This window comes from Oryctolagus cuniculus, chromosome 21 (genome assembly GCF_964237555.1).
Source record: "Oryctolagus cuniculus chromosome 21, mOryCun1.1, whole genome shotgun sequence".
NCBI classification, from domain to species: domain Eukaryota; kingdom Metazoa; phylum Chordata; class Mammalia; order Lagomorpha; family Leporidae; genus Oryctolagus; species Oryctolagus cuniculus.
The window spans coordinates 3,914,936-3,928,741 of record NC_091452.1 but is presented as its reverse complement, the minus strand read 5'-3'; the positions used below and the strand labels follow the sequence as shown (position 1 = coordinate 3,928,741).

General features: G+C 49.9%; 1 protein-coding gene across 1 annotated transcript; it reads left to right on the top strand.

The window, feature by feature from the left end:
• Positions 1–248: 248 nt before the first annotated feature.
• LOC100354234 (large ribosomal subunit protein eL31-like) lies at positions 249–702 on the top strand. Its single transcript, XM_051835604.2, has one exon. The coding sequence runs from the start codon at positions 263–265 to the stop codon at positions 635–637; it is 375 nt and encodes a 124-aa protein (XP_051691564.2). The 5' UTR covers positions 249–262; the 3' UTR covers positions 638–702.
• The last annotated feature ends 13,104 nt before the right edge of the window (positions 703–13,806 follow it).

Here is a 13,806-nt window from a genome sequence, read left to right as displayed (position 1 = left end):
CTTCATAAGCTGTGCGGGTTCTTGCCACAGATTCAGAGCAGAATTCTGAATACTGGCTCAAGCAGACCAGAGGACGTGGTAAAATGTTAAGGTTTTTATTCAGTGAGAGAAATGCATAGGCGAGTGAGGGCTCTAAGAGAGAAAGGGAAATCCAGGTCCCTACCAGGCAGAGCAGGCCCAGGGCCACCTGCGGCAACTTTTGCTAATGAGCTGCTACTGGCAGCTGAAGAACCCCCGGGGGCCTGAAGGCCACGCCCCCAAGATGGCTCCCGCGAAGAAGGGCGGCGAGAAGAAGGGTCGTTCTGCCATCAACGAGGTGGTGACCTGCGAGTACACCATCAACATTCACAAGCGCATCCATGGCGTGGGCTTCAAGAAGCGTGCCCCTTGGGCACTCAAAGAGATCCGGAAGTTTGCCATGAAAGAGATGGGAACTCCAGATGTGCGCATTGACACCAGGCTCAACAAAGCCATCTGGGCCAAAGGAATAAGGAATGTCCCATACCGCATCCGCGTGAGGTTGTCCAGAAAACGTAATGAGGATGAAGATTCCCCAAACAAGCTCTACACTTTGGTTACCTATGTACCTGTCACCACTTTCAAAAATCTACAGACAGTCAATGTGGATGAGAACTGATTAAAGTTGTAAAGCTGAAAAAAAAAAAAAAAAAAAAGGGCAGCCAAAAAAAAAAAAAAAAGAAAGGGCCGGCCCACCGTGTTCTAGGCCTTTTATCCACTTCCAAAGGGGCATGGTTATGTAGGCTGCCTGGCAGGTGGGCATACAGGTCGGGACAGGAAGGGGCCTGAGATCACGCAGGGGCGCGGTGAAGGCGTGGTGAAGGCGTGGTGAAGGCATGGTCTTCCAGCTCTGAAACCTTGTCGCTCCCCCTCTTCATGGAGGAACGACACAGGACCCTGCGTTGTTCTTCTGTCTGCTCGGCCCTTCCCGGGTTTGCTGCTGGTTCTTCCCGGGCTGGCCACCGTCCCTTCCACCTCCGTGGAAGGGCGGTTCCCCCTGCCACTTTCCCCACTTCCGCAGGGGAGCGGCACACCGCCGGCCGGCTCTCTCGGGGGCTGCTCAGGTGTTCCTTCAGATAGATGTTCCCCGTGCATGTTGTCTCTCTCCTCCTTTATAGTCCTCTTCCACCAATCCCAACTCTGCTACCCACACGCCGAGTACGCTGCTCTCCTCCAATCAGGAGCAGGATCAGCTCCTGCAGGTCATCACTCAAGTTGGCGAGAGGCAGCTGCATAGAAGCTGTTTACACCTCTCCCAGCGCCATATTGTGGGAGAGCAGATGTATAGAATAAGTCTTAATTCCAGTAACAGTCTAGTCCAAGTTGCTCCCCACAAAACCTAACCAGTTTTATCCTCTCTGCCTGCCCCTGTCAGCAATTCTGCTTTGAAAGGAAAAAAAATTACATCGTGAGTGAAACTTGTTTTTACAAATAATAACCACACATATATAATACATAACTCTTTCTTAAAACTTCAGTACTAATTTAAAATCCAATTTGTTTTTAAAGTTATTATTGGTTGTTTCTTTAAACTGACAAAAACATTGGAATTTAGAGATAATGTTGACGACAATATAGTATCTTTTTTTAAAAAAATTTTTGACAGGCAGAGTGGACAGTGAGAGAAAGGTCTTCCTTTTGCCGTTGGTTCACCCCCCAATGGCCGGCGTGGCTGGCGCGCAGCAGCCAACGTATTGCGCTGATCTGAAGCCAGGAGCCAGGTGCTTCTCCTGGTCTCCCATGGGGTGCAGGGACCAAGCACTTGGGCCATCCTCCACTGCCCTCCTTGACCACAGCAGAGAGCTGGACAGGAAGAGGGGCAACTGGGACAGAATCCGGCGCCCCAACCGGGACTAGAACCTGGTGTGCCAGCACCGCAAGGTGGAGAATTAGCCTAGTGAGCCATGGCACCAGCGACAATATATTATCTTTTAAATGGTGGAAAATAAAGTACTCTTTATAACAGCATTTGTAACTGAAAAATGAATTGTCCACCTGCCAACAACACGTGACTATATTTTCAAAAATAAGAACAAAAGCAGCTACTTACCCCAAATCACATTTTTCAAGTAATGTTTTCAGGTAATGTTTTTATTAGGTTGTGTGTTGCTCAATGGAAAAACACAAGCAGAAATACTTGTGTATTGTTTAGGTTAGAGACACATTGGCGAGTTTAATATTCCAATTTGTTAAGAAATACATTTTGTATATTTGAAAAATTATGTAGTAGACTTATAAATGGCCTTAGAAATAACACTTGCATTGAACAAAAATATATTATCCACTTAAAAATGCATACTGTCAAGTTTTCAGCTCGAGTAGCTGACGTCATCCACCACATGAACGCTGCATTACGAGCCAGCAGTTCCTTTTCTGGTGTACGCCCATGGAAATAAGATCAGAATCTCAGAGATACCTGCAGTCCATGGTCACTGCAGCAAAATTCACAGTAGTCACCGTGTGGACACAGCGTAAACATGGGTTGGCAGATGAGAAAAGGTGTTGTAGATCCACACAGTTTGGGCTTTAAGGAAAGAAATCCTGCCATTTGCAAGACCACACATGAACCTGGAGTACGTGATGCTAGCAAAATAAGCCGGACAGAAAAGACGCAGCCGAAACCGCAGGGGTGCCTGGCGGTTGCTGGGGTTGGGCTGGAGGGAGGAATGGGAAGCGCTGTTGGTCCAGCGCTACAAAGTCTCACTTTCCCAACATTATGGTTTCTGGGGCTCTGACAGCAACGCCGTGACTGTGGTGAACTACACTTGTCCTCTGCTAAGACAGCCGTCTTAGGTACCCTCACCAAAGCGAACAGAAAGGCAGAAATGAATGGTCACTGTGAGAGGTAATGAATTTGCTAGTTAGTTTCATTGTGATGGTCATTTAATCATGCATTTGTATATGGAATCATCGAAGTGTGCGTACACATTATATATATATACATATATATATATACACGCACACACTTTTTAATTGTTAATTATACCTCAGTGGAGCTGAAACTTAAAATCTTTAACACTCGGGGTACCCGGAGTCTGGTGTTTAAAGGACGGTCTCACTACTGGCTCTGCGTATAGTATGCGTTTCTAAAAATGTTTCCAGGGGGTTTCAGACTTAGTGTTCTACCTGGGCAAAGGGTGCTTAATTCCGAGTAACGTTTCCATGCAGCTGTGCACGGAGGGATGCAGCGCCACGGAGTTCCTGCCGCTGTTCCTGTCCAGTCGCTGCTCCCCCTGCCTCCTGGGCGCCCCTGTGCCTGGCTTGCAGCTGCACCACTGAAGGGCGGGGTCTGATGTGAGAGTGGCCTGCGCCGGCCCTGCACCAGTGCTTCCCAGCGGGAGAGACAGCAGCTCCAGCAATGGAAACCAGCGCTAACACTTCCCTTGTGACTTCGTTCTTGATGTAAAAACAGATCTTACCTAGTAGAGATCATCTGAAAGACACATTGAAAGAGCAAACAAGAGAATTCCAGTTCTACCTAATCGCGTCATTGTAGGAAGAATGGCTCTTGTTATTTTGATGAATTTCGTACGTCACAAACACACTTCCAGCAAAGGCCCTGTGCCTGTCATACAGGCATTTTATAGTCAACTTTTAGTGCCTTTTGAACTTCACAGACTAGCGGAAAAAACAGTGTTGTATAAGAGAAAGCCTACATCCTGAAGAGTTCAATATCTTCCAGATTCAAAAATGTTTGTAGGCTCTTTGACTCAAACTTTTTATTTATTTGTTTCTGTTAATTTCAAAAGAATGAGAGAGAAGGAGAGACAGAGATCTACTGGTCACTCCCCAGTGCCAACAACAGCCAGGGCTTGCCAGGAGCCCAGAATTCAGTGTGGGTCTCCCATGTGGTTGGCAGGGACCCACGTACTTGAGCCATCTCCTGCTGGCTGCCAGGGCATGCGTTAGTAGGAAGATGGAATTAGGAACAGAGCTGGGACTCGGAACCAGTCATTGTGTTATCCATATGAGCATCCCAAGTGGCGTCTGGACCACCGCACCAAAGACATGACTTGGACTATTACCTGTGACTGCGATGATGAACCTCAATGTTGGTCATGCTTCATCTGGTATTTTTAAAATATCTGCAGGTGGAGCTGGTGCTGTGGCGTAGCAGGTTAAGCCACCACCTGCAGTGCAGGCATCCCATAAGGGCACCGATTCGAGTCCTGGCTGTTCCACTTCCGATCCAGCTCTCTGCTATGGCCTGGGGAAGCAGCAGAAGATGGCCCAAGTCCTTGGGCCCCTGCACCCACATGGTGTCGCTCCCCCTCTTCGTGGAGGAACGACACAGGACCCTGCGCTGTTCTTTCGTCTGCTCGGCCCTCCCCAGGTTTGCTGCTGGTTCTTCCCGGGTTGGCTACCGACCCTTCCACCTCCGTGGAAGGGCGGTTCCCCCTGCCACATTCCCCACTTCCGCGGGGGAGCGGCACACCGCCGGCCGGCTCTCTCGGGGGCTGCACAGGTGTTCCCCTTCGATGTTCCTGGTGCATGCTGTCTCTCTCCTCCCTTATAGTCCTCTTCCGCCAATCCCAACTCGGCTGCCCACACGCCGAGCACACTGCTCTCCTCCAATCAGGAGCAGGTCCTGCTGTTTATTGGTTGAACTGGAGGCAGCTGGGTAGAAGCTGTTTCCTCCTCTCCCAGCGCCATACTGTGGGAGAGCAGATGCATAGAATAAGTCTTAATTCCAGTAACTCAGTCCAGTCCGGGTTGCTCCCCACAGATCCCCCTTTCTTTTTATTTTTTGGTGTTGATACGTGCCTGTCTTCGGTGTCCCGCGGCACACACTCTGCTCTGCTTGCTAGAGTTGCCCACAGGTGCTTACAAGTCCTATCAATCAGGCAAACCGAATCCGGGTCCTCTCTTCGCCATGTTGTGAGGAGGTTTTTAGGCGCTGATGCGTGCCTGTGTTCGGTGCCCTGCAGCGCATGCTCTGCTCTGCCTGCAGGTGCTTACAAGCCCTATCAGGCAAACCGAATCCAAGCCTTCTCATTGCCGTATTGTGGGGAGACTTATTGGTGTTGATAACGTGCCTGTCTTCGGTGACCTGTGGTGCATAAGCTGCTAGCCGCCCGCAGGTGCTCATCGCCTCACTAATCAGGCAGACCGAATCCAAGCTCTCTCATTGCCATGTTGATGGGAGGCCTTATTTTTCTGTTTCTCTATCTCCGGGCATTCCTATTTCTCCCATTTTACTTCTATCTTCCAGCATTCCTATTTCTCTCATTTTACTTCTAAACTTCTGTTTCTCTTATCCCTGCGGCTTCCTGGCGCCCGCCCCGAGGCTGCTTCTTGGCGGCTTCCCGGCTCTGAGCCGCTTCAGCCCGCGCTTCTCATCTGCGCAGCTTCCCGGCTTTGCGCGGCTTGGCTTCGCGCGTGCACTCCACAGTCTTGCACTAGCCCAGCGTTCCCTATCTACTTGTGCCCCGCACGCTCTCTCTGCGTGCGGCAGCCTCCGCGAGTCGCACAGCCCCAGCTCACGTTTCCGCCACTAGCATTCAATCCAAGTTCCCCGGGCTAACCTGGTGAATTCAACCCAGCTCACGTTTCCGCCCCACGATTTGGCTTCCCGTCCTTTGCTCCCCGGGCTAATCAGACGGATTCCAACCTGGCTTACGTTTCCGCTTCTGGTTTCAACTTTTCGCCCCTTATTCCCGGGCTAACTCGACGAATCCCAAAGTAGCTTTCGTCTCCGCCTCAGCCTGCCCCCGCGGCTACATCCTCCCTAACATTTTTCTCTACCCGGTATGTTTCCCTAAGTTTTCTTCCAACAATATTCCTCCCTCATTTCTCCTGGCCTCTCCCCACTGTCCGTATCCAAGTCTAAGTTTCTTATAGGTTTCACTTTCACTTTCAACCTGCAGTCCGTATCTGAGTCTAAGTTTCTTCTTGCTTTCACTTTAAATCCTAACTTCTTTCCCACAGTCCATATCCAAGTCTATGCCTAGGCTTTCAATAGCTTCTTCCGGCACCTTTTTCGTCCGGCTTTCCCCTAGGCTCTTCTAATCTCTCTCTCCGGTATTTTCCCAGTTCTTCCCGTTTCTTCCCTCCTAAGTTTGCTATCCGAGTCACAGCACCATTATGTCGCTCCCCCTCTTCGTGGAGGAACGACACAGGACCCTGCGCTATTCTTTCGTCTGCTCGGCCCTCCCCGGGTTTGCTGCTGGTTCTTCCCGGGTTGGCTACCGACCCTTCCACCTCCGTGGAAGGGCGGTTCCCCCTGCCACATTCCCCACTTCCGCGGGGGAGCGGCACACCGCCGGCCGGCTCTCTCGGGGGCTGCACAGGTGTTCCCCTTCGATGTTCCTGGTGCATGCTGTCTCTCTCCTCCCTTATAGTCCTCTTCCGCCAATCCCAACTCGGCTGCCCACACGCCGAGCACACTGCTCTCCTCCAATCAGGAGCAGGTCCTGCTGTTTATTGGTTGAACTGGAGGCAGCTGGGTAGAAGCTGTTTCCTCCTCTCCCAGCGCCATACTGTGGGAGAGCAGATGCATAGAATAAGTCTTAATTCCAGTAACTCAGTCCAGTCCGGGTTGCTCCCCACAACATGGGAGACTCGGAAGAAGCTCCTGGCTCCTGGCTTTGGATCGGTGCAGCTCTGGCCATTGCGGCCAACTGGAGAGTGAACCATCGGATGGAAGACCTCTCTCTCTGCCTCTCCTCTCTCTGTGTGTGTATCTCTTACTTTCAAATAAATAAATAAATCTTAAAAAAAAACTGTGTAGATATTTGGAAACTCCTACTGTAAGCATGGTTTTTTTTTTTTTAAAGATTTTATTTATTTATTTGAAAGGCAGAGTTACAGAGAAGCAGAGAGAGAGAGACTTCCTTCCTTCTGCTGGTTCACTCCCCACATGGCCGCAGCAGCTGGAGCTGGGCCAGTCTGAAGCCAGGAGCCAGGAGCTTCCTCTGAGTCTCCCACGTGGGCACAGGGGCCCAAGGACTTGGGCCATCTTCTACTGCTTTCATGGGCCATAGCAGAGAGCTGCATCAGAAGTGGAACAGCCAGGACTGGAATCAGCACCCAAATGGGGATGCCAGTACTGCAGTGGTGGCCTCACCTGCTACTCCACAGAGCCAGCCCCAAGAATGTGCTTTCTATCTCAATGTGAGCACCTGACTATCTGATGGTCAGAATTCCAGTGGGCCTTAGCATAATGACAGGATGAAGAGACCTTTCACCAGATCAGGGATGAGGATGTGAAACCAATATTGTGGAGAAGGACAAGAAGTGATGTGGCTTTAACGGACAGTTGCTGTGTGCAGGCAGCTGGGAACTCCACCCATCCACATCTCCTGTCCATTTCTGTTAGGCATTCCTACCAGGCTTCTAGCACCTAGAGGGTGATGATTGTTCATTGTGCATACCCCGCATCTAATATGGTGTTGAACTGAGAGTGGGGGTTTTGCTAAAACTTCAAAATCTTAGTGGCTTGTAATTAAAAAGAGTATTTTCAATCTGGATCAATCAGCATGGATTGATGAGAATAGGAGGCTGTCTCCATGGTTACTCATGGACACAGGAGGAAGGAGCCCTCAGGATCTCAGAGCACAGAGCTGGGACCAGATAAACCCTTTCCATTTCAGTGAGCGCACCTGCCTTTGGGACAGCCCCAGGAGCAGCCTCCCTCTGCCCTCAGGAGAGGATGACGGGGTGAGCCTTGAGGGCTGCCCCAGTACTTGGCAAACACTTGCGGGGTGACCACAGCAGTCAGCCCATGGGTGCTGTCTTGGAACTCCATTCGTCCCGCTGCTCACTCCCTCCCCATCTGCTGGGCGTCGTGACAAACCTCAGACAAACCAGCAAGCGTCCAAGTGCGAGTAAACTGTTGTTAGGCTCCCGAGTACACATGAGTTCGATCACATACCACTTCACACTGAGCTCCAACTCCAGCTGTAAGCAATGACCATGTTTTGGAAATGGGTGATCAAGCCGTGGAACAGCATTTTCGTTTTGGGCAGACATCTTTTTAAACAAGCCCTCATTGTGAAAAGCGTGTAAGTGTGTTACTCACGCCTTCGAGGTCGGCAGGACGTCAACGTGGCTTGGTAGCTTTGACCTCTGTGATATCCTTGAAGCACAGGGTTGGCGTCCTACTCTCTGGACAGAAAGTCTCAGGGTGGGCGCTGTGTTTTTGAAATGCTCTACTTCAGAGTAAAAGGACGTCCTCTGGTCGTGCACTGCTGTGTCCTCCGTGGGTAGCTCCGCTCCTAGGAGTTCTACATACAGATTTTTGCTGCATTAATCCACACCCCAGGGTAGCAACCTCTGATCAGTTAAATTCCCCACACACATTTAAGGCAATGCTGCATGATTAAGGAGCTTGGTGAGCTGCAGGGATGTCAGAAAATGAATGGTTCCGGATTCCCCCCTGTGGGTGGAGAAGGACAGCTTGTAAGATCATGAGCAATGTGACCCGAAGAACATGCAAATCCCACCCTGCCCGGAAAAGCTGGGACAGATGCTAGGATGGCGCCCACAGTTGCCACATTCTGCAGACTGGACAGGGGGCGTGGAGGGCTGGCAGGAATTCATCTGCCACTCCTGACACAGCCCATAGGCCAAAGCAAGTCTGTGGTCATGCCTGAATAAGAACGACACTTGCCCCATGTGCCTTGGGGGGAGACGGCCATTGCTGTACAACCACGCCCGTGAGTGAGCAGCATGGTGGCTGGCCTGTCACTGATCGCTGCCATCAGTGACACCATCCCTTGCCATCTGAACAGCCCTCGTCATCTGCTTCCTGGGTCTCAGCTGCACTGCATCCTTAGTGACTGTGAGTGACTCAATGGATGGGATTTCCCTGTTTGTACCCTGGTCATGGCGTCATGGCATGTGGTGATGTGGCCGGCTTGACAGGTAGCTCCTAGGAAATCCAGTGGACAGTGGTCTTAGCAGTTCCCCAGGAAGTACAGTTATTTAGGCTCACAGAGACTGCAAGGAAGCCACAGAAACTCCCCCGCACCCCCTGACCTTATACTCGCATGGCTCCCCTTCCACTGACACCAGAGTTAATGTGTTAGGAGTGACACATGACGACACGCCATCACCACCCCGGGCCAAGCGTTCCCATTAGTGCTGTCCCCTAGTGTCGTACATTCAGGAGTCTCACAGGGAACTGCGGTCCTTCCATCTGCCCCTTCTTCCTTCCCTGTAGCTCCTAGCAACTCCCAATCTTCCAAAAAAAAAAAAAAAAAAAAAAAAAAGATGATCTGTCTCCAGGTGTGGGCATGTGTCTTGCTGTCAAGACGCTCACATCCCACAGCAAACGCCTGGGGTCAGCGTCTGGGGTCAGCGCCTGGGGTCAGCACCTGGGGTCAGCGCCTGTCTCCGGCTTCTGATGCCGGCCTCCCTTCCCGTCAGTTCAAGCACTGGGAGGCAGCGGTGATGGTCCAGCTGATCGCATCCCTCTGCCAACCTCGAGACCTGAATTGACCTGCAGGCTCCTGGTTGTGGGCTGGTTGCAGTCCTGGTCCTTGTGGCTCTCTGGAGAATGAACACGTCGGCAGGAGCGCACTTTCTCTCTGCCTCTCAAATAAATAAATAAATAAATATCAGAAAGTCTATTAAAAATCAATTCTCACCCTTATTTGTAATTATTCAGTGTTATCAACTCATCGAATTTCGTACTCAGTTTCTGCATTTGCTACCCTCTATCCAATTTTCTTTCATTCTATTTAGATGTTTAAAGTTCATCTTCTTCTTCCAGGAAAAAAAAATCTTTAACTTTGATGATAAATAACAGACAAAAAATGTACCAGACCAAACTGTAGAACCCTCATGTCCTCATTCTTAATTTCTACAGGTGCTTGTGCTTATGTTTTCCTAAGTAAAAAAGAAACATATTATCTCTTTGTTTACTGTGGTTGCAGTAGCTAGCACTTATATTTTTATTAAAACTTTTCTAAGTAGCACAAAAGACACGATGGACATGGGAAATGAGCCATATGAGTGAAAATGATATTTGAAGGCTTATCATCAGCAGTTTTGTTCAAAAGCCATCATTAAGGAAGCACACATTTCAGTTACCAAAATGAGGTCAGAATTTAATTGGTATAAATTGCAGCCACCTGCTTATCCCATTTCCAGGGGAAAGTATTTCATGTGCGCAGTGAAGTACTTTGGAGGGAGAGAGAAAGTTGTTGCGCAGTCATCATGGCTCACCCCCTCGTGGAAGCCTCTTCGGTGTGGTCAGCGCTTGCCACCAGCTGCTCACTCCCAGAGGCCACGCAGCCCTCAGATAGAGGATCTGGCAACCCTCGGGCTCGTTGGTCATTGATTTCACGTAGGGGAATGCACTGCAGAGGTCTTGGCAGGCGTGGGAAACTGAGCCATGGCATTCCCTGCTCTGCTGCAGAGCTGCAGGGAGCCCAGCTTGAAGTCTGGGGCAGCTCCGCTCCAGAGACGGGGGACAGCAGGATGGCATGGCGTGCTGTGGACACAGGTGTAGCAAAGTGCCGTCGACGGCGGGCTCAGAAGTCACAGGGACGTAGTTCTCTCAGCTCCGGAGCCTGGGAGGCTGGGACAGAGATGCCAGTGGATTCGGCCTCTGGGGAGGACCACCTTCACCTTCTCCTCGGTGCTCACCTGGTGTAAGGGGCGGGGCAGCCTCAGAGGCGCATTTGGTAAAGCCACCAACCCCACGCCTGAGAGATCCACCCCTCTCCAATATCCTGCTACTTAGGAGGTTAGGATTTCAGCACCTCATCCCGCTCCTTAGGGGGTTAGGATTTCAGCACCTGCATTTGGTCGGGAGGACACAGTCATTCAGGTCATTGGCTACCGGTCCTACAGCTCCCGCCCCAGCACTCAGCACAGGCTACCCATGCTGCGACCAGAGGCCGGGCACTCACCAGAGGAGAAAGCCCAGCTGATTCTAAATCTCCCCATGATACATTTTCCTTGAAATTGTACCTTCTTCTATGCATGACTTTATTTTGAAAGTGATATTCAAAGACAACGTTAGCATTTAGAAAACCACTTGGTTGAACTTTTATCATTTCAAATGTTGTTCCTGTTTTCTAATCTCCATTTTCCTAATTCTCAAATTTTAGAAAGTTTTACAGGAGTTTGAGTGAGTATGTCATTGCTGTTTGACAAGCCTACCGTTTATTCCAAATTAAAAAAGTCACTCTCCCCTTGAAAACACACTTTCTTATTTTTAATTTAAAAGTATCCTAATTATACAAGGGTGTTTATAAAGGCTCTTATTTATGCACTGATTGATGGACTGACTATACTTCAGTCTGGTTGAAATCACATTCTTTGTTACAATTTGTACCCAACTATTTATATTCACCCTTACTGGGGCTGAAAACTCACTCTTATTTTTAATTCCTTTCAAAGTACTAAACAGATTGTTAAAGTCTGATTTATTTCTTTGAAAGGCAGAGAAAGAGAGCGAGCTGTTCTTCTTCTGTTCATTCCATATATGCCTGCAACAGCTGGGATTGGATGAGGGCCAATGCCAGGAGGCGGGTACTCCATCCAGGTCCTCCACACGGGTGGCAGGGCCGTGAGTTGTCACCTGCTGCCTCTCAGATTCGGCAGCAGGAGTGGAGTCAGGGTCCACACAGAGAGCTGAGCCAGGCAGTGCAGGAAGGGCTATCCAGCCCTTGTTTCTTGAGGACAAAGAGAGCAGAGAGGAGGATTCCATCCCATCCCACTCCGCACTTCACGGCAGTGTGTGTCGGGAGGGGTGGGCGGTGAACCCCCGACCAAAACCCTGCAAAAGGGCAGATGTCGGGGCTGGAGAAGTCCCAGCATGGCCGCCCAGGCCACCAGGTTCACCTCGGCGTGCAGCTGGACTGGAGCAACAGAGCATCCTCACCCCCTACCACGCCTGCACCACTGCCAGCTCAGCAAATGCCAGGAGGTGGCAGTGCCATGGGACCAGAGATGCCTGCTTCGTGGATCACACTGAGTTGAATGTTGCCTGGACTGCAGGTAGCGTGAATGTGCAGGGCTCGGGCTTCTGAAACGCCTGGGGGAAGTAGGAGTTCACTCCATCCATGCGCTATACGGGCAGCTGTCTTCGCCCAGAAGCCTCCCTGTTTCCTGCCCTGACCACGGAGGCATGGGCCTCCACTTCCACAAGTTGGACGTATCTGCACATTCTGGCTCCTCCTCCTTCCTGCTGGGTTTGGCACCCACAGGCAACATGGACAGCACACAGGCCCGCCAGGGAAGGCCCCACTGTGCACCTACAGCCATGCCCAGACTCCCCCTGTCCACTGTGCACCTGCAGCCACCCCCAGGACCCCCTATGCACCTGCAGCCAGGCCAAAGCATCTCTCACCAGGAGGCCACCCTCTTCTTGGGCCTCTGACCCCTACTAACTGTAGAAGGAGACTAATTCTCTTCCCCTCTGTTTTCTTCCTTATTTTATCATAATCTAGAACTAAGATAAAATATTACATTATTCTTCATTCCTATGTTTGAAGAGTTTGGTGGGGTTTATTTTTTGGTATAGACTAACATGTCTATATTTATTTAAGAATTTAACTTAAAATTAACTTGATTTTTGTTTATGAAACTTACAGCTCTCCCCCTTCAGGAAGAGTAGTCTCTGGGAGAGGGGAAATATTTTCCAGCTTTAGGAAGTATTTTTTTCTGGCACTTTCATGTAAAAACCTCATTTACTGTTATCCATTCACCAAACGATCTATTAATAAAAATGACATGTCAGCTCAGATCCAACCAACTCAAAGCCTTGCAGAATGATGCATTTGGCTTTCCAAGGACAACAGAAGATTTTCAGCTTCTAGGACATGTTAGGAGCCCAACCAATCTGTTTAATATCCGACCAATATGGTGGCTTCTTTAGACCACATATTCAGGGAACACATCACAGTTCCAGCAGAAGCTTTGTTAGTGAGACTTGAGTTAAGGGATTTGCAGATTGCCACCAGGAGCTCAAGAGAAAGCCTAGAGATGAAGCTGTATCAGAAAACTCTAGAAAGTGCATCAACATCAATAACCTCAATCGTTTAGGAAATAAGTCAGATTTGATTTAAATTGTTACAATTATACTGAAGGATGAATTCTGAGATTCATATATTCCAATGAACACGTTCCACAGGTTGCCTTGAATTGCCAACCCTGTTTTGCTTGGTGTAGCCTTTAACACAGAGGAGGCTGAGAAAATGAAGCATGCTGGTCTCTAATCCATGAGCTCCGACTCCTCTTAAAAGCCTGAGGAGAGCCTGTCGGGATTAAGCACTGACTGTGTACACACATGTCTGTAGTCAGTTAGTTAGGTGGGAGTCCTGGGCAAGGAGCCTGCCTCTATGATCCGTTGAGTCGTGCTCTTTCATACCACCTTCCTTGGGGTGGGTGGCGTGGCGCAGCTAGATAAGCCACAATGTGGACGCCTGCACCCACATTGGAGTGCCTGGGACTGAGCCCAGCTCTGCTTCCCAGGCAGCCTCCTGCCTGTGTGCTCCCTGGCAGGCAACAGAGGACGGCTCAAGGACTTGGTCTCTGCCTCCCGTATGGGAAACCCTGATGGAGCTCCTGGCTTCAGCCTGACCCAGCCCCAGCTATGGCAGGCAATTAGGAGTGAACCAGTAGATGAAAGACATTATCTCTCTCCCTCTCCACACGCCCTCTCTCTTTCTCCCTCTCTCTCTCCCTGTTGTTCTGCCTTTCAAATAAAATATCAAGTAAATAAATGTAAAACTAATACTTTGCTTGTAGTTGAGAGATCTAAGTGCCATGTCAAAGTGCCTAGCACCATGCCTATCTCAATGCATGGAATCCTAAATCTTGCTGAAGAAGATA

Bases quoted from the DNA above. Each gene is read 5' to 3' on its own strand.
- LOC100354234 (XM_051835604.2), top strand. From the start codon at position 263: ATGGCTCCCGCGAAGAAGGGCGGCGAGAAGAAGGGTCGTTCTGCCATC.